This window comes from Sparus aurata, chromosome 15, assembly GCF_900880675.1.
Source record: "Sparus aurata chromosome 15, fSpaAur1.1, whole genome shotgun sequence".
Classification (NCBI taxonomy): domain Eukaryota; kingdom Metazoa; phylum Chordata; class Actinopteri; order Spariformes; family Sparidae; genus Sparus; species Sparus aurata.
The window spans coordinates 557,259-577,820 of NC_044201.1; the positions used below are offsets into that span (position 1 = coordinate 557,259).

The 20,562-nt window shown below is 40.4% G+C and overlaps 1 protein-coding gene across 1 annotated transcript in view; it reads left to right on the forward strand.

Annotated features, from left to right (window-relative positions):
- Positions 1 to 20,562, forward strand: part of prkg2l (protein kinase cGMP-dependent 2, like) — a 123,050-nt gene that overhangs the window by 95,479 nt on the left and 7,009 nt on the right. The window contains exon 19 of the mRNA XM_030442861.1: positions 7,833 to 7,899. Coding sequence (XP_030298721.1) covers positions 7,833 to 7,899 — 67 coding nt within the window. The remainder of the gene's footprint in view (positions 1 to 7,832; positions 7,900 to 20,562) is intronic.

The following is a 20,562-nucleotide window of genomic DNA, read 5'->3' on the forward strand; positions in this document are numbered from 1 at the left end:
TTAGCCCAATATGGGGCAATACTGTGTTTAAGCCAGGCACACTCGATGCGGGATTCCAGATTTGGGCAAAAAAAGGATTGAGGAAAATTTCTGACCTTTATAAAGAAGGAGTTTTAATGACATTTGAGGACATATCCTTAAGGTTTAACATTCCGAGGAAGCACTTCTTTAAATATTTACAACTAAGGAGCTTTATTTCTTCCTCACAGAATCAGTCACTAACAATCCCGACTATCGCCCTTTGGAAGAAATTATGATCAAAAATTGTAGAAGCAAGGGCTTGATCTCATTATTATACAACTGGCTCATGTCTGGTTATGGCGAATCAGCAATATCCAAACTTGATGCATGGGGGTTAGACCTCCAAGTTGACATTTCAAATGACGAGTGGAACAAAATCTGTAAGGAGGCTCAAACCAAAACAGCCAGCACAAATTTAAAGCTTCTTCAGTATAACTGGCTGATGAGGACCTACATCACCCCAGTGAAATTACATAAATATAACAGTAATATACCGGACATGTGTTTTAAATGTAGAGAAAACCAAGGGACATTCATACATTGTATATGGGAATGCAATAAAATTAATGCATTCTGGAAGGAAGTGGCTAATAAAATAATGACCATTTTGTCTATAAATATCCCAGTAGATTCAAAAATGATACTGCTACATCTGTACCCGACAAATCTGAAATTAAGAACCAGAGAATGTAAGTTTATTGACTTTGCTATACTACAGGCAAAACGACTAATAGCCCTCAATTGGAAGAAAATCTTGGCCCCTACAATAGGAACTTGGATTAATACTATGGCACAATGTATGTCAATGGAGAGGATAACATATATTCTGAAAAACAAGTTGGATGTCTATGAGGGAATATGGAGACCGTTTAAAGACTTCATGAATCACAGGCCTGAATGCATCTTCTTTATATTGTATTAAAATATGTACTCTAATATGTTAAACTGCATATCTGTCTGTGCTTAAAATCAATAAAGAAATTGTTAAAAAAAAAAAAATGACACGTTTGTATCATGGAGCGGCTGGCTGTGATGATTTATTAATGTGTTTTATGTATTGGGGTGTAGTTGTTTATAGCAGCGGTCCTCAATAGGCGGCCCCCGGGCCGCATCCGGCCCGCCGGCCTCCTGTTTGTGGCCCCCGAACTATTATTCCTTCACTATGTGTTTTGGTTGGGTCAGCACGTGTATACCGGGACTTGTCTCCATGCCAACGATACACAGACAGAGTGCAACTTTTAACTTTCACTTTCGTTTTCGGAGCACTTCGCGTATTCACATTTTGCTGGTGGTAAGAGATTGAATATGGCGTGTTTCCAAGTAAACTGTTATGACAAAGTGGACAGTGATAATCGGCAACTCGCTGAAATAGGATCTTCAAAGTTGCATTTATTCTGCCTCCAACCGGGACAATCTCCACGTATCTGACAGTGCAGTGATTTTAAATCCTTCGTCTTACTTTACTATCTTGGGCAGTTTGACAAGTTTTAGCTAACGTTAGCGATCTCATGTATATCTAATGTCGCAAAGAGTTTACGGACGGGGAGTTTCTCCGGCAAACACCCTTTCACTCACGGTGCCAAAATTTGTATCATCCTTGTTAAAACACCATTTAATCACAGAACAAATGACGTGAAATAACCCACAACCATCTTACATATCATCTTATTCACAAACACATTCACAAACCATAATTACACCAACAACAACAGAATACCCAAGATCCATTGCGCCACAGTCGACAAGTGGAGTTACAATATGCCAGGAGAAGCTGTGATGAAGATTTCCAATTTGAAACGGCATTATGAGACGAAGCATAGGAATTTTGAAGAGACATTTCCTCAAAATTCAGAGATAAGCAAAACACAAATAAATGCACTGAAATTGTCATATCAAGCTGCAAGCAGGATTCTTGTCACATCTATGTCACAATGAAATAAAATAATGCATGACTGAAGTGATGGACACAATGTTTGAAGGCTAACCAAAAGAGGAAATATTCAACTACGTATTTTAATTTATGTTAAAATGGAAATAACATTTTATTTTAGTTCGTATTTTGTTGTTTAGAATGAAAAGGACATTTTGTTTTGAATATTACAGTATTATTGCATGTGGCCTGACCGACCTCAATACATGGACCTCTGAGTCATTCAAAAAAATCTTTGTGGCCCTTTAAGATTTGTATTTGAGTACCCCTGGTTTATAGCTTAGGAATTTACGTTTACTATCACCAGGGCTATCAAAAGTGCCTGTTCTTTACGTGCGTTAAAAATTGCGCGTGGGCGCGAGCACCCCCCTTCTGTGGGCCGCTGGTGGGTGAAAATGCCAGGGCCGTTTTTTGTTCCCAGCCCGTCACTGCACATGAGTTATAAAATATGGCTTCTTTCAGGCTTCTTTCATTACATAACAAATCACTAGGTAAACATTTACTGATGATTAGTTCATGAAAATTTCATGATTAACTAATCAGTTGTAGATGACGACATATTTTGATATGTTAACAGCATTCATTAATAATAACAATTTCTTATAATCACTTTGATTGGCTCACAAGTCAATTAGAATAGAATAGAATAGATCTTTATTGTCATTGTACATTGTTCAACGAAATTGCAAAGCAAACCAGTTATTAGTGCAAATTACAGATAAAAAACATAAAAAACATAGGAACATTGATACTAGGGTAAATATAAAAACAACAAAAAAAAAAAAAACAATTACCAAGCACACAGCTCACATGCATCATGTCATACTCTAGCCATGAGATTATTGCACAGTCACGAGATTTTTTCACAGTCATGAGAATTATTGCACAGTCAGGCACACATTCTTTTATGCCTTGATTGTATTCAGCAACACTATTGCTCTCGGGTAAAAACTGTTCTTGAACCTGTTTGTCAGGCATTTTATCGTCCTGTATCTCCTGCCCGAGGGCAGCAGTCCAAAGAGTTCATGTCCAGGGTGTGATGGTCCCTGATGATGTTTTGAGCTTTTTTAAGGCACTTTGCACTGTACATTTCATCTAGGGAGGGGAGAGAGCAGCCAGTGATCTCCTTGGCGGTGTTTATGACCCTCTGAAGTGCCTTCTCTCTGCTGCTGTGCAGCTGACATACCAAACACACATGCAGTATGTCAACACACTCTCTATTGAGCAGCGGTAGAAAGACACAAACAGTTTTTGTGACAGACCTCGACAGGTCCTCCTCCATCTGGATGCCCAGGAACCTGAAGTCAGAGACCCTCTCCACATTATCCCGGCTGATGCACAGTGGTTGGATGCTTTCCGTTTTCTTCCTCCGGAAGTCCACGATCAGCTCCTTCATCTTGGTGGTGTTAAGGACCAGGTTATTGTCCCTGCACCACCCAGTCAGCTGCTCCACCTCAGCCCTGTAGGCAGACTCATCCCCCTCAGAAATGAGTCCCACTACTGTGCTGTCATCTGCAAATTTAATAGTGCTGTTGGTGGCATGGGCAGGGGTGTAGTCATGAGTGTAGAGGGTGTAGAGTAGGGGGCTCAGCACACAGCCCTGGGGGGAGCCGGTGCTGATGCTGATGGATGCTGAGAGGTGGGAGTCCACTCTCACCGTCTGAGAGCGATTTTTCAGGAAGTCCAGTATCCAGTGGCAGATGGAGGAAGACAGTCCCAGCCCCATCAGTTTGGACACCAGTCTGTGGGGAGGATGGTGTTAGTAATTCCTTTATAAGACATAGCCCTGTACGCAAACTGGTGAGAGTCCAATGCAGGTGGCAGACTTGAGATGATGTGCCCCCGAACCGGAGTTTCAAAGCACTTCATAATGATCGGTGTAAGTGCCACTGGACAGTAGTCATTCAAGCTGCTTACTGCTGTTTTTTTTTGGCAGTGGAATGATAACAGAGTACTTTAGACAGGGTGGGACGGTGCACTGGGACAGGGACTGGTTGAAGATCCTGGTAAAGACAACAGCCAGCTGGTCTGCACAGGTCTTTAGTACACGTCCAGGTACGCCATCTGGTCCAGTAGCTTTCCTCGGGTTCATCCCCCTTAGTGTGCCCCGCACCTCATGTTCCTCCAATATGAGGATTTTGTCACGGGTTGAGGGGTGTGATGTGACTGCATGTGGTTGCTCCGCCTCGAAGCGAGCGAAGAATATGTTCAGTTCCTCCGCCAGCGAAGCGTCTCCATCAGCCACTGCGAGGATGTTGGATTTGTAGCCGGGGATGTGCTGCACCCCCTGCCACACCTGCCTCGTGTTGTTGCTGCTGGGATGTTCCACTATCCTCCTCTGGTATGCTGTCTTGGCCTCTCTGATGCCTCTCCTCAGGCTGGCTCTTTCTCTGCAACCTTGTCAAATATAAAGGCTTTGCAAGGGTTGAATGATATGTATGATGGCTTACAGTTTCAACAAGTGCAGGCTAAGAGAGGTTGACTAAGTCCAAACTCAGATTTCCTGTTCTGTTTCTGGTTATTTTCAGTACTCTCAGCTTTGAACTTTGTCTGTTTTAAGGTTACTCCGTTCAATTCTATCGTGTTAGAATCCTCCTGAAAGATAGGAGGATAGTTGGTTGTAGACTGCGCGTTCTAGGGTTTTAGAGAGGAATGAAAGAAGAGATACATGTCTGTAGTTTTGGATGTCAGCTGAGTCTAGAGTAGGTTTCTTATGGAGTGGCTTTATTGTGGCTGTCTAGAAAGTAGCTGGAATAATGCCTGAAGTGAGGGAGGAGTTGATCAGAGTGGTGAGAAATGGCAGGATGTTTTGAGAGATGTTTTGGAGAAGGGGAGAGGGAATCGGGTCAAGGGAACAGGCACGATTAGACATCACTAGTGTGAGAACATCTTCAGAGGAGAGAGGGCTGAAGCAGGTAAGGCCATTGGAGGTGAGGGTTGGGAAAGGTGCTTTCTGGATGGGCATAGGAGTAAATGAGGAGCTGATGTATTTTACTTTCTTGGCAAAGTACGTTGGAAAGTCATTAGCAGTGAGGGAGAAAGGAGGGGGAGGGGTAGGAAGGGTGAGGAGAGAAGAGAATAAGGAAAATAGTTTCCTGCGGTTGGAGGCAGAGGAGTTGATCTTTGACAGGTAGAAGGCTGATTTGGGTGCTGACACCATTGAGGTAAAGTCAGAGGGGAGGTGGTGGTAGTGGGCAAGGTCATCAGGATGATGTGATTTCTCCATTTTCTCTCTGCTGCTCATAGCACCAATCTATTGGAAGGTGAGTAGACGGAGACTGTCTAAAGAGGAGGAGAGGGAGCATAGCAGAGTGGAGGAGGCTTCCTCAGTAGACATTAGAGCAAACTGGTATGTCAATGGTAGTGAGGAAAGAACAGTAAAGGAGAGAGCAGAGGGAGAGCAGCTTAGGAGGGCGTCCATCTCATCAAAGAAGTCACGGAGAGGACCGGGAGGGTGATAGATCACCACAATGTTGAGTTGAGGCCAGTTCCTCCTCCTCAACCTGTTAGTCTCGCGGAGTGTGAAAATGAGTGGGCAGTTGAGAGGGCAGCTGGAGTGGCAGTGTTTTCTGGGATGATCCAGGTCTCGGTAAGGGTCAGGAAATGGAGAGTTTGCAGGGAGGCATAGGCTGAAATGGTTTCTGCCTTCTTGACTGCAGACTGTCAGTTCCATAGCCCCCCTATGGAACTGACAGCCAGTACTAAACTATTTTTGGTTTGGTACTGGTGGAGAATACCCTGACTGGGATTGGGTAGGACTCATGGCTACTCATGGGGGTCAGAAAACCAGTCAGTATCTGGTGTGACCACCATTTGCCTCACATCTCCTTCGCATAGAGTTGATCAAGTTGTTGATTGTGGCCTGTGGAATGTTGGTCCACTCCTCTTCAATGTCAATGGCTGTGCGAAGATGCTGGATATTGGCAGGAACTGGAACACGCTGTCATATACGTATCGTATATGTGTCGTATCCAGAGCATCCCAAACATACTCAATGGGTGACATGTCTGGTGAGTATGCTGGCAATGCAAGAACTGGGATATTTTCAGCTTCCAGGAATTGTGTACAGATCCTTGCAACATTGGGTCATGCATTATCATGCTGCAACATGAGGTGATGGTCGTGGATGAATGGCACAACAATGGGCCTCATGATCTCGTCAGGGTATTTCTGTGCGTTCAAAATGCCATCAATAAAATGCACCTGTGTTTGTTGTCCATAACATACACCTGCCCATACCATAACCCCGCTGCCACCATGAGCCACTCGATCCACAAGGCTGACATCAGCAAATCGCTCACCCACACGACGGCACACGCTGTCTGCCATCTGCCCTGATCAGTGAAAACCGGGATTCATCCGCGAAGTGAACAGCTCTCCAACGTGCCAGATGCCATCGAATGTGAGCATTTGCCCACTCAAGTCAGTTACGACGACGAACTGCAGTCAGGTCGAGGCCCTGATGAGAAGACGAGCATGCAGATAAGCTTCCCTAATACGGTTTCTGACAGTTTGTGCAGAAATTCTTTGGTTATGCAAACAGATTGTTGCAGCAGCTGTCTGCGGTCTGCGGTTGTGAGGCCGGTTGGATGTACTGCCAAAATGTCTGAAAATGCTTGGAGACAGCTTATGGTAGAGAAATGAACATTCAATTCACGGGCAACAGCTCTGGTGGACATTCCTGCAGTCAGCATGCACATTCCCTCAAAACTTGTGACATCTGTGGCATTGTGCTGTGTGATAAAACTGAACATTTTAGAGTGGCCTTTTATTGTGGCCGTTCTTGCATGGCCAGCATACTCACCGGACATGTCACCCATTGAGCATGTTTGGGATGCTTTGGATACGACTAATATACAACAGATATACGATACATATACGACAGCGTGTTCCAGTTCCTGCCAATATCCAGCAACTTCGTACAGCCATTGAAGAGGAGTGGACAAACATTCCACAGGCCACAATCAACAACCTGATCAACTCTATGCAAAGGAGATGTGAGGCAAATGGTGGTCACACCAGATACTGACTGGTTTTCTGCCCCCCCCCCCCCCCCCCCCCATAACGCAAAACTGAACATTTCAGATTGTGGCCAGCTTAAGGCACCTCTGTGCATTAATCATGCTGTCTAATCAGCATCTTGATATGCCACACCTGTGAGGTGGAATGGATTATCTCGGCAAAGGAGAAGTGCTCACTAGCACAGATTTAGACATATTTGCGAACAATATTTGAGAGAAATGGATCTTCTTTTGTGTATATGGAAAAAGTTTTAGATCTTTGATTTCAGCTCATGAAAAATGGGAGCAAAACAGTGATCTTTGTTACCCTGAGTGGCAGGATCTCTGAACATTTGCCTGCTCTCTGTGCCCCCTTGTCCCCTCCCCTCCTCCCTGGTTGCTGCCTGATGACAATTCATTTCATGATGTTATAAGAAGTTGTAGTTAATGGCATAGTAATCCAGTTTTTTTCTAAAATGTTTAGAACTTGATGCAATGTATTTGCAGTGTATTTGTATATAGTCCCTTATAACAGATCAGGCACAATCTTACAGGGGAAAACTGTCAGCTCTGGGCAGCACATAATATTTGAAAATTGCAGAAGTCTTTCATGGCTGTTACTGTTTTAAACTTTTCTTACAGTTATGTATTTCTCAGGCTCTATTGTTACTATACTATACTATATGAAAGTAAAGGTATGAAACAGTGATTGATTGGGTAATCATTAGCAGCTGTTAAAAATGGAAGGGACACTATGTTGTTTCTAATTGGATTAGGAAAATTGATCTAAAATGTGGTTCAAGGTTATTTTTTTTAAAAGAATAATGGAAGTTGTAGCTTTGAGTCCAACTCTGAGATTTTTTGGTTTATCTGTTCTGTAGGTGGTTCCAGGGCTTCAACTGGGAGGGTTTGAGGCGTCGCATGCTGCAGTCTCCACTGAGGAGAGAGGTGAGATTTTGACCTTTGTTTTGTCATTTGTTGAATGTTATCAACTGCTGTATTTCCTCTGTAATTAGGAAATGATTTGTTACAAAACTAAACTGAACATGTAGGAATACTAAATAAAGGTCTGAACATATTAAATGGAAAATATAACACTGATGTGTGCAACAACGTTTTTACAGAGATATCATTAGGTTGTGGCCAAAGAAATGCACTGAAATAAACCCCCTTTACAGTGTCAGAGTCAAGTCTTTTTAGTGTAAAATTGGTCGATTGACAGTTGGGGCCCAATCTACGTAGGTGTGTGTGTGTTTCTTTTTAATTGTCTTACTGTACCATTGTGGTGTTCTCCACTCAGTCACAAGCTCACTGCAGACAGATTTCATTCATACCTCTCTGTCGTCCACCCTGTCCACATTCACACAATATGTCAACTGCCGCGATAGAGACAATAAAACACTGGAGTTATTTTATGCCAACAGCAAGGAGGCATACAACTCACCTCCCTGGGAAGATTTGATCACAACCTGGTGCATCTCCTGCCTTTGTACAAGCCCCTTGTTAACAGGCAACCAGCGGAAACCTGCACAGGTAAGGCATGACCTGAGGAACTGAGGAGTCTGAAGAGGCTCTGAGGGACTGTTTTGACTCAACTGTGTCGGAATAACTGTGCGTTTCTCATGGGGAGGACATTGACAGTTTAACAGGCTGCATAATGGACTATATACATTTCTGTGTGGATAACACCGCACCTTCCAGGACTGTAAGGTGTTTTTTAAACAACAAATCCTAGATTAATTCTGACAACAAGGTTCTCCTTAAGGATAAAAAGAGGGCCTTTAGGTCAGGAAAAAAGGGGGAGCTGAAGGCTGTGCAGAAGAACCTGAGGAAGAAGATCCGAGAGGGGAAGAACAGCTACAGGGGGAAGATGGAGAACCAGCTGCAACAGAGAAACATCAGTGGAGTCTGGAAAAGCCTTAAAACCATCCCATGGCAGAGGAAACCAGACTCTCAGGCTGAGGGGGATCAGATGTAGTTGAACAACCTGAACCTGTTCATCAATAGGTTGGACCAGACACCCAGCCCAGTCTTCTCTGCTGCCCCTACCTCTTCTTCCCCCACCGTTTACTGCCCCATTCTCACCTCTACCTCCCTTTCCACTGCACCTGCTCCAATATGTCCCTCTCTGCTATCCAAGTGGGAAACTGAGGAAGATGAAGGCAAAGAAGGCTACGTGGAGATCTCCTCCATCTCTTTTAGCAGTTTGAAGTTGATGCCATATCATGCATGCACGCTCCAAATACCCAGGGAAGCCTGGAACTCCCGCTTTCTGCACTGTTGTGTCAAAAACCCATCTAGGTAGAAAGCCACTGTGCTGAAGAAGATTTTTCCTTCAATGTTCAGGTGGCTGTTTTTGGCGAAACTGGCTGATGTCAGCTGAGTCCTCTTCCGTTGGAATTAGGATGCCTCCAGCCCTCCTCCTGTGGCCTGTTTCTGCCAAACAACCTTCATCAGCCTCCACAGGACCTGTAAAATCTCTGGTACATTCTTGTAGAGCCTGTTTTGGATCCTGTTGGGCCCCAGAGAGAATGAGGCTCTTGCCGGACATACAGTTATTTTCACATCATCCCACTTAGGAGGGCGGATGTCCAGCTGGTATACTGGGGGATGTATTGGTGGCTTGTCAAGTGGAATTGTAATCTGTTTAGACCGTCCACTGTTAGCGTGGGTTTTCTTTCGGTGGGTTTTAAGTTATTTTTTTCGATGCTTGAAACAGCTTGCCTCTTTTCTCCTTTGTCAACAGATCCTTCAAAAAACTTGAAGGAAACTTGAACTTGAAAGTGTGTCCTTCTCTTTTTCGTCTTCCTGCGCCTCTCTCTCATGTTTAGCTCTCATCAAAACTGATGAACACTGTAGCTACCAATGACCTAGTGCTAGAACAAATAAGCAAAGCAAAAATTAAACACAAATCTTAAGTATTTACTAGGGATGTAACGATATACAGAATTTCACAATATCATGTGTAAAAAATGTGATTCCAGTGTGAGACTGTTATGACATCAACCAGCATATCATGTGGGTATACTGCTCAGAGAGCTCATATCAGTATAAATGCATTCTCTATCTCTCCTTGTCAATGTATTCTTCCGTTTGTACATCAAAGAAGTAAGGAAAAAGTAAGGAAATTTGTGTTTGGTAGATTTTTTCTTTGTTGTAACAATGCTTCTTGGCAATAAAACTTATAGTGTTGGAAAGCCTGTTGGAAACCCTTTTAAATTGTGCCACATGTGTGCCTCCATCACACCCTGGCTCATTTAACAAGTGGACTTAACCCTCATTACTCTACCTACTGAAGATGCATACATAAAAATCTCTCTCCAAGTTACACGCACCCCCCCCTTTAAATAACAAACGAACTTCGCCTTTCTTGCTCACCCTTGATTAATCTCTCCCTATCTCTCTCTCTCTCTCTCTCTCTATGTGTATATATATATAGAGAATATATATTATATATATATATATATATATATAATATATATATATATATATATATATATATATTAATACTCTATATAATCGATATATAGATATATTACTGTATAATATACTGTATAATATATACTAGATCTAATATATATCTCTAGTATATATGTCTCTTCTATATATATTATCTAGATATTCTCTATATTATCTATATATATGTCTCTATTATCTGTATTATATCCTTTATACTCTATAATACTATATATATGTCTAATTATCTATTACATATCTTATCTCTTACTGTATCTCTATCTTTTCTATCTATCTCGTCTATCCTCGTCTATATTCTATATCTACTTAATAATCTAGTCTCTAATCCTATATATCTCTATCTCTCTCTCTCTCTCTCTGTCTATCTCTCTCTATGTCTATCTCTATATCGCTATCTATCTATATCTCTGTATATCTATATCTATCCTCTATTATACTATCTCTCTCTACTCTCTATATAGTCATCTATTCTTATCTCTTTATTATCTATCTCTCTATATCTCTTCTATCTTCTCTCTATCTTTATCTCTATATATATCTATCTATTATCTTATATATCTAGTATTCTATACTGTATATATATATGTATATATACATATATATGTATATATACATATATACAGTGTTGTGCATGAACGCGTTCAATGAACGATCGTTCATGAACTCGTTCATATTTTGGGCGAACGTGAACTGAACGCACGTATTTCTGCCTGATGAACGTAATGGTGAACGCGTTCATTCTGGCGTTTACGAACGGCGCAATCTCACAGTTTAACTTCGTTCAAGACAGTGCCAGATTTCCATAGAGCCTTCCAGGCGAAAACCGGCTAAAATACACCGTGAACAGGCCTTAATATGTAGCGGAAAAACACCCAATCTGGCTGTTGTGTATAAAAAAGGATGCTGGACGAGAGGTTTGTGCACGCAGCTCGCTTTACTTTCGATCAAAACGAAACTGAACTATTTCAGACAGAAACAGCTGCATACCAAACATGCAGTGAGGCATTACCAAACGAACACAGATTAATTCGTCCTGAACGGACGCAACACTGGCAACACCAGCCTCCACAGAATCGCACCGCAGCATATGTCATCAACGTGCTAAGCATGAAGGCAAAAACAAATGAAGGCAGCAGCACTACCTCAGACTCTGCCTCAACCATAAATACGGCATCTTTGTATGATTACTTAAAACTATTTTATGAAAAGGTCAGTGATGATCCAGGTGGGAAAAATCTGACCTTTTTGTGTAAACTTTGCCCTCCGGGTTTCAAGAAGCAACTCCGTACATCAACAACGTCAACAGCAAGCCTGAAACGGCACATTGAACTAAAGCACCAGGCCAGCCTTTCAAGGTACGTGCGAGTAAATAAAAAATCGAAAGACACGGCAGCCAAAGCAGATCCTCTACCACCCACATCACATTAACAGCGTACAGTAGCGGCTCCACTGTCTTCATCTCCCAGCCGCGGCTGGACAACCTGGTTTTGCAGTATATTGTCAGAGAGCTGCAATTTCAGTGTTAAAACTGATAAATAGCTGTATGTGGTTCTATATGGGCTGTGGCAATCATTTAGAAAAATAATAGCTCGCTGCAACATGTTGAAAAAAAATAATATAAACAAATGTTTAATTATGAACTATGAACTGAACTAGTTCATTTTAAAATGTGTGAACTGAACTTTGAACTAGTTCATGTACAAAGTGAACTTTCCCAACACTGTGTATATATATATATATATATATATATATATATATATATATATATATATATATATTCCTTACCTTTTCTCATTTCACCTCTATGTCAAGTCTGTCTTTTGTCATTGTATTTACTGTATTTGTCTATACTACATGGTGTACACACACACACACACACACACACATACACACCAGCCACACTCACAGACCCAATCATGACAGAATCCCACCTACATCAACATAACCCAGACACTTAACTTAATAACATGGAATGTGTGCAGTATCTGTGCCCGGCCCAAGAGAATAGGAATCATAAACCATCTTATCAAACTAAAGCTATATATGTTTACTACAAGAAACCCATCTATCTAACTCTGAATCACATATGCTCCAATCTCAACAATTTAATCAAGTTTTCTCAGCCACTTACAACAGTAGACAAAAATGTGTCTGTACTTTAGTAAATAAAAGAATCCCTCTAATCCACCATTCCACGATAACTGATCCAGAAGGACGATACATCATAATTACTGCATCCATCTACAGCAAAAAAATTACAATTGCCAACATATATGGTCCCAATTCCAACAATCCATCCTTCTTCAACACATTTTTCTCCACATTACAAGAATCTACAGATAACATAATTGGTGGCGATTTCAATAGAGTAATTAACCCCATAATCGACCGAACAAGCACCGCAGGCAACCTACGATCCTGACACTCTACTGAACTATTAAAACAATACATGACAGATTTTGGCCTTGGCGATAGTTGAGCAACCCATCATCAAGAAAATACACCTATTTTTCTCCACTACATCAATCATTCTTTCGTCTAGACTTCTTTCTGATCAGTAATACATTTTTAAGTAAGGTTTCCCAGACCACCATACATCCAATCATAATTAGTGACCACGCTCCAGTATCCCTCTCTATAAGAATTGAATCAGATGTAAAATGCTATTCCTGCTGGCGCTTTAACACCTCATTACTCAAAGACTCCGATTTCACTGCTCTTATACAGAGAGAGTGGGCATCCTTCTTGGAACTGAACGACTCCCCAGAAATTTCATCTTCAGTACCATGGGAAACCGGTAAGACAGTAATTAGAGGACAAATAATATTATACTCAACAAACAAAAAAGAAAAAGAACAGGAACTAGAAAAACATCTGGAAGAAAAAATTAACCAACTTACAGATATCTATTCAAACAACCCCAACAAACAAATTAAAAAGGAGCGACATAATACTAAATTCCAATTAGATGAAATTATAAGCAAACTAAAACGATTTCTGATACAAGTCAAATACGACAACTTCAAAAATAGCAATAAATCAAGCAAATATTTAGCTAGCCAACTACAACGTAAAAAAGACAAAGCAATAATTTCAACTATAAGAAAACTCAGCAGGTGAAACTACCCAAAACCCACAAGAAATAAATAACATCTTTAAGACTTTTAGCACTAACTTATATTCTTCAAATTCAGACCCTGACCCATTAGAGATACAATCGTTCTTTAATAACATGGACTTACCCAAAATACCCAAATAAGATGCAGAAACACTTGACAAACCATTAACTTCAACAAATCACCCGGACCCGATGGCTTTCCTCCCGAATTCTATAAACACTTTTGGCATATATTATCCCCCCTTTTTTACAAACTAACATTAGAAATTCAAAAAACATCTCAAATTCCTCCCCATATGAACATGTCTGTTATATCAGTTCTACTCAAACCCAATAAAGACCCAACACAACCTTCTAGCCTGTTATCACTTATAAACACAGACTTAAAAATTATCTCTAAAGCTATAGCTATCAGGTTAGAAACGGTTATCTCCACCCTAATACACACCGACCAGACAGGATTTATCAAAACAAGACATGGCCCTTGTAGTGTCAAACTACTTGTCTAAGATTAACAATTATCTGACTTATCAACTATAAAACACTCACAGATGGAGTCCTAAATCAGGGATGAAACAGCTGGTCCTCAGGTCAATGATATTTATTTCACACAGCAGGATACATGCAGTGAGCTCTCCCAGGATGAACTGAACTGTCTGTCTGATACTCCAACTTATATACTATTCTGATCTGGGGGTTTCCACGCCCCTGGATCCTCCTTCTTTTGGGCCTGATCAATATCCTCATCCTCGATTATCTTCCATTTTTGGATTATACTGGTGTATTTCCCTCCAAATAAGGCCTTAAAAATATAGCCAGACACCCCACCCTCGGCCCCCTCCCTCCTCTGGGCCTTGGGTGTGACGTGGCATGATCATCTTTTGTTTATTTCAAACATAGCACTTATAATTTCCATATACAGCAATTGTGACTCTAGTGGCCTTCTTGGGGATTCCTTCTTCTGTGTTTTGCACAGTGCAGGCCTTCTAGGTACTTTCTGACTCTTACACAACACTACTGAGCACTTCTAAATAGGTTGATGGTATTGCAGCTCAGATTTTATACACTACACCCTGACAATTTACAAAGATTATTCAACATCATAAATCTTGCACAGCAAACTCAAACCAAAACAATAATCGTTTGACTAGATGCAGAAAAAGCATTCGATCAAGTAAACTGGACTTGGGCGCGCGGGTGGTCGAGTGGTTGGGGCGCGTGCCGCATGCGCGGCCGGCCCCGGTTCGGTTCCGGCTGGTGGTCCGTTGCTGCGTGTCGCATCCCCCTCTCTCTCCCATGTTTCCTGTCTGTCTACTGCTCAGTGGGGGTGTCTATGCCAGAAAAAATCTTTAAAATTTTTTTTTTTTTAAAAGTAAACTGGACTTTCTTATTACATACATAACATCGATTTGGTTTTGGGGGGTCGTTCATCCATTGGATTAAAACACTATACACCTCACCAAAAGCTACTGTCACCACAAACGGGATCACATCACACAGCTTCACACTCCATTGGGGCACCAGACAAGGATGCCCACTCTCTCCATTTTTATTTGCTATCTTCATAGAACCACTTGCTGCCGCTATACGTCAAAACAATATCATCAAAGGAGTTGACACCACAAAACACCAACATAAAATATGCCTTTATGCAGATGATGTTTTATTGTACTTACAGGACCCATTACCGTCACTAACAGAAACCTTTAATCATATTAACATATTTCAAAAATCTCCAACTACACAATAAACTGGAACAAATCCACTATACTACCACTATCAGAAGAGGCTTGGGATTCTGCAGAACTGAACTTATCACTTCCTCTTCACACTGGGAATATTAGATATTTAGGTATTGACATTTCCCCCAGGCTGTCAGAGTTGTTTCATCTACACTCCATTATTAAAAACAATAGAAGATGATCTCCAGCACTGGATGAATCTACCACTATCTCTATTAGGAGGAATAGCCACAGTCAAAATGAAAATACTCCCCCACATCAATTACTTCTGCTCAATGCTACCCATCATACCGACAGACAATTGGTTCAAATCTATCGACTCTATCACCACTCATTTCTACAGGAAGAATAAAAAAGCAAAAATTAAACTATCCTTTTTACAAAAAAACAAATCCCAAGGTGGACTGGAGGCACCAAACTTTTACTTTTACTTCCTTGCAAATCAAACACAATATTTTGCAAAATGGATCCACCAAACCAACCACAATACCTCATGGTCAGACCTAGAACAGCACTATTGCCAAAACATCACACTCTCAGGTCTGCCATTTCTAAATACAACCATCAAACGACACCCCTGCTTCAAAAACACAGTAATCTCCGAAACTCTGACAGCCTGGTGGAAAGTCATCAAGATCTTCAAATCCACTCCAGCACCATGTAAATACACACCAATATGGCACAACCCTGATTTTCAACTCCTCAACAATCCTCTTCACTATCACACATGGGCACAAAAAGGTATCACACATCTCCGCCATCTTTTTAATGATAATCAGCTTATAGATTTCAAGGACCTCATACAGAACTACGGGATTGATAGACATCAATTTTTAAATTGCTCGCAACTCAAATCCATACTCAAATCAGAAATGTATATAAATGACAACCAAATTGAACCCCCGGAAATAATTGACAACATAATTCTCTTTAGGAATTTAAATAAACTAACCTCCAAACTCTACAAACTATTATTAGCATCAGATGATTCAATAACACTCCCAATAGCTCACTGGAACTCCGACTTGAACATCTCTCCCTCATCAGATGTTTGGACTGATATGAATAAAAATACATTTTCCATGACATCCAATACAAACCTTCAGTTAATCCAATGCAAAACCATCCACCGAACACATATCACACAAGATAAAATGCACAAAATGGGACTAGCAACCACAGACATCTGCTCACAATGCACAACAGGAACAATATAACTACTTTCACGCACTCTGGGCTTGCCAACAGGTTCACTCTTTCTGGGAAAAAAAACCTCTCCACCATACTGGACTGCAGAATCCCCTCATCCTCACAGCTCTGCCTACTAGGGGACACTTCAACAATCACCATACCAAACAAATACAAGAACAGCTTGCTCATCTCTTTCACTGTCGCTAAGAAAACAATTCTCCTAAAGTGGAAATCAAAAAACGCAATAAACATCAATCACTGGATCAATCTTCTCTTGGAACACATCTCTATGGAAAAAATCACTGCTTACAATAACAACAAAATAACAGCTTTTACAGAAAGATGGTCCCCATTCCTCTCCTCGATGGGCCTATAGCTGCACCGGTACCGCACACATTCCTGACACCTCAAAACACATCACAATTTAACACACACACACACACACACACACTCATATTTATCCATTTATCCGTGTGTCATATATCTCCTTTGCTCTTCCTCTATAATTAATACTATTATTATTACTATATTATCAATATTTTCATTATTACCATGAATAAGACTGTGCTAATTTTTACTATTATTATGCTCATTTTGTTGATTGTGTTTGTTAATATGATCAGTATGACTGAATACTATGATTGTGATTGTTATTACTGACATTACTATCATCGCTATTATTACCATGTCATATATCATATCTCTTCATTTTTTATTTATTATATTTATATTTATCTATCATTTGTATGTATTATTATTTTTTATTATTTATTCTTATTCTTATTCTTATTCTTCTTCTTATTATTATTATTATTATTGTTATTAATAATAATAATGATAATAATATTACATATATTTTTTTGTTTGTTTCTTCTCTAACAATAATCATGATAATGACATTTGTATAATAAAATAAAGGCAGAGGGTGGGCCTGACTGGATTGGTTGAAGGTGAAGGTGGGCAGGGGCTTCATGTCTGGTTCTCTTGGGGCAGGGCGGGGCCTTGGTAGGGGCAGGTGGGGCTGAGTGGTTGGGACCTACCTCAGACCCCCTTTCTTTCAAAACAAACAAACAAACAAACAAAACAACCCACTCCTCAGTGGGCAGACCTCCTCCCAAGGGTCTGGAAGTTGCCCAGACCAGGGGTCGGAGGCAAGATGGCGGACTGAGCGGTCTCATATCACAAGCTCTCACACAAAACTACTCCAAACTCGTCTTATTGAAATTATATCCCCTGTGAGCGTATATTTTAAAGTCTGTATGTAGTTTTTAAGTAAAAACGACCGCAAAATGTCTCAGCAAGAGCCTAAAAAGAACTTTTTACCACGCTGCCAAATGAGGGACCACAAGTAAGCCTCACAGAATTTGATAGCCACCGACAACAGCGGGGACAAACGGTTGTTAGAGGAAGATGGTGAGTCCTGTCCTTCTACCCCGACAAAGGAGCTCATACTCGGAAAATATCAAAACTAAATGAAGACGAAGTCTCAAACTCCACAATACTTGCAGCAATTAACACACTGGTGGCAAGATTTGACACACAAGAACAAAGGTTTAAAGAATTTGGCGTGCAGCTAAAACAGAATTGTGCGATCATAACTAGCTTGACCAGAGCATCTAACTTTAATGCCGCGGAGGTCAAAGATTGCAAGGCAAGAGTCTCGGTGCTGGAAAAAGAAGTGGAGCACCTGAGGGCAGTAAATGCTGAAATAAACGAAAAAGCAAGTGAGCAAGACAGATATAAACGGAGATGGAACCTGAGAATCAGAGGAATGAAAGAAAAGATGAACGAAGACACCAGGAAAGACGAGATTCAACTACTGTGCAAGATAGCCCCTCAATGGGAGAAAAACATGGAGGACATTGTGGACACAGTTCATTGGATCGGCAGGAAGACGGAAAACAAAACACCACAAATCATCATCCAGTTTACAAGACGACAACACAGAGACGCGTTTTGGAAACTGACGAAGGAATCCAGGGTCTGTACTGAAGCAGAAATCAGGTTTATGGAGGATCTCACGAAGGAGGACAAAATGGCAAGAGAAGCTCTCTGGCCCCGCATCGACCAGGCGAGGAAGAATGGAGAAAAAGCTGTCGCCACGTCCAAGCTGAAGATAAACACTAAACTTCTGACACACCTACAGTGAACAGGTATACGGGGGAATTTATCTAAGGAGGAGACACTCTAACTAGTTTACAACACCAAAGTAACCTTTTGTTAAGTTGTAAATTGATGTTTACACACTGCAGTGACGTTTTCCAGCAGATGGTCTGTTTAAACACTAATTTATCTTTTGTTTCATTGAACACAAGGGGACTCAAAGACAACGTGAAGCGAAAAGCTATCTTTCTGTTTTGTAAAGGGCGAAAAGCACATTGCACTTTTCTTCAAGAAACTCACTCAAGTGCTGCAGACTGCTCCTTCTGGTCGAACCAGTGGGGAGACAAGATACTGTTAAGTCATGGATCAAACAAATGCGCAGGTGTTGCTATTTGCTTTAATAAATGTCCAGGAAATGTGATAACGCACAAAGCAGATGAGAAAGGCCATTGGTTGGCAGCTGTTCTAAATATTGAATGTTGTTGTATTATTATAATGAATGTTTATGGCTATAATAACACTAGTCAGAATAGACTTTTACTTTCAGAGGTCTCTGAGGTTGTTAATCAATATAAAAACTGCTACAACACAAATTTAATTTTGCTCAGAGGCGATCTCAATATTGCTCCTGATGATTGGCTGGACAGATGTCCCTCAAAATTTACAGATCATCATTTTAATACACTATTTCTTGAATTTTGCAATACACATTCTCTTATTGACGTATGGAGAAGCAAAAATGTAATGGTTAAGCAGTTCTCATGGTTCAAACCCAATGGAAGATGTATGTCAAGAATTGATTTATGGTTATCTACACTGGATATTGCTGCAGATGTTTCAGAGGTCTCTATGTCAAGTGCACCACTAAGAAATCACTGCTCATTATATCTGGAACTGAAACCAAAATCAAGTCATGATAAAAGAAATATTAATTGGAAATTTAATGCAGACTTACTAAAGTCTGAAGACTATTGTAAAAAAAAATCAAAGAATTACTATTAGAGATTAAATTTGACACAACTATTGGGAGTTATAGTAATAGATGGGAATTTTTCAAATATAAAGTCAGGTACATCTCTATCAAATTGGGTAAACAAAGAAGCAAAGATATACAAGAACAAGAACTTTACTTAGTTCAAGAAATTGATAAATGCTGTAAAAGATCACCAATGTCAGATGCAGATATGTCTAACTTTATGATTCTCCAATCAAAGTTGGATGATTTATACCTAAGAAGAGCCCACAGCGCTTTCATAAGATCCAGGGCAAAATGGACTGAAGAGGGGGAAAAAAATACTGCTTATTTCTGTGCACTAGAAAAAAGAAGACAAGAGAGAAATGCTATTAATGTTCTTATGATTAATAACTCAGAGTGTACAGATCATAAACTGATATCTGAACAAGAACACAGATTCTATTCAGTTTTATATACCTCTTCATATTCCAGAGAAAGTTCCATTGCTCTTTTTGAGAATATAAAAACCCACCTTCCTCCTCTTAATATTGACTTTGTTGAGATGTGTGATTCTGAAATTCAAATGTGGGAACTGGAAAAAGTAGTTAAAAACATTTCAGTTGGAAAAGCTCCAGGACAGGATGGACTAACCACACATTTTTACACATTTTTCTGGCAAGATATCAAAGAACTGTTATTTTACGCCATTCGGGATTGTTTTATGAATAAGGTCATGATGCCTACTATGAAACAAGGATTAATAACACTCATCCCTAAACCCGGAAAGGACAAAAAACTTATAGATAATCTAAGACCAATAACATTACTTAATGTCGATTACAAATTATTCGCTCATATCTTTGCCAACAGGTTAAAAGAATGTTTGCCTCATGTTATTAGTGAATCCCAATCTGGTTTCCTTAGAGAACGTTCAATTCACAACAATATTAGATTAGAATTGACTTATTAGACTATGCAGATAAGATTGAAGATGATGGTTTAATTCTGTTTCTAGACTTCTGTAA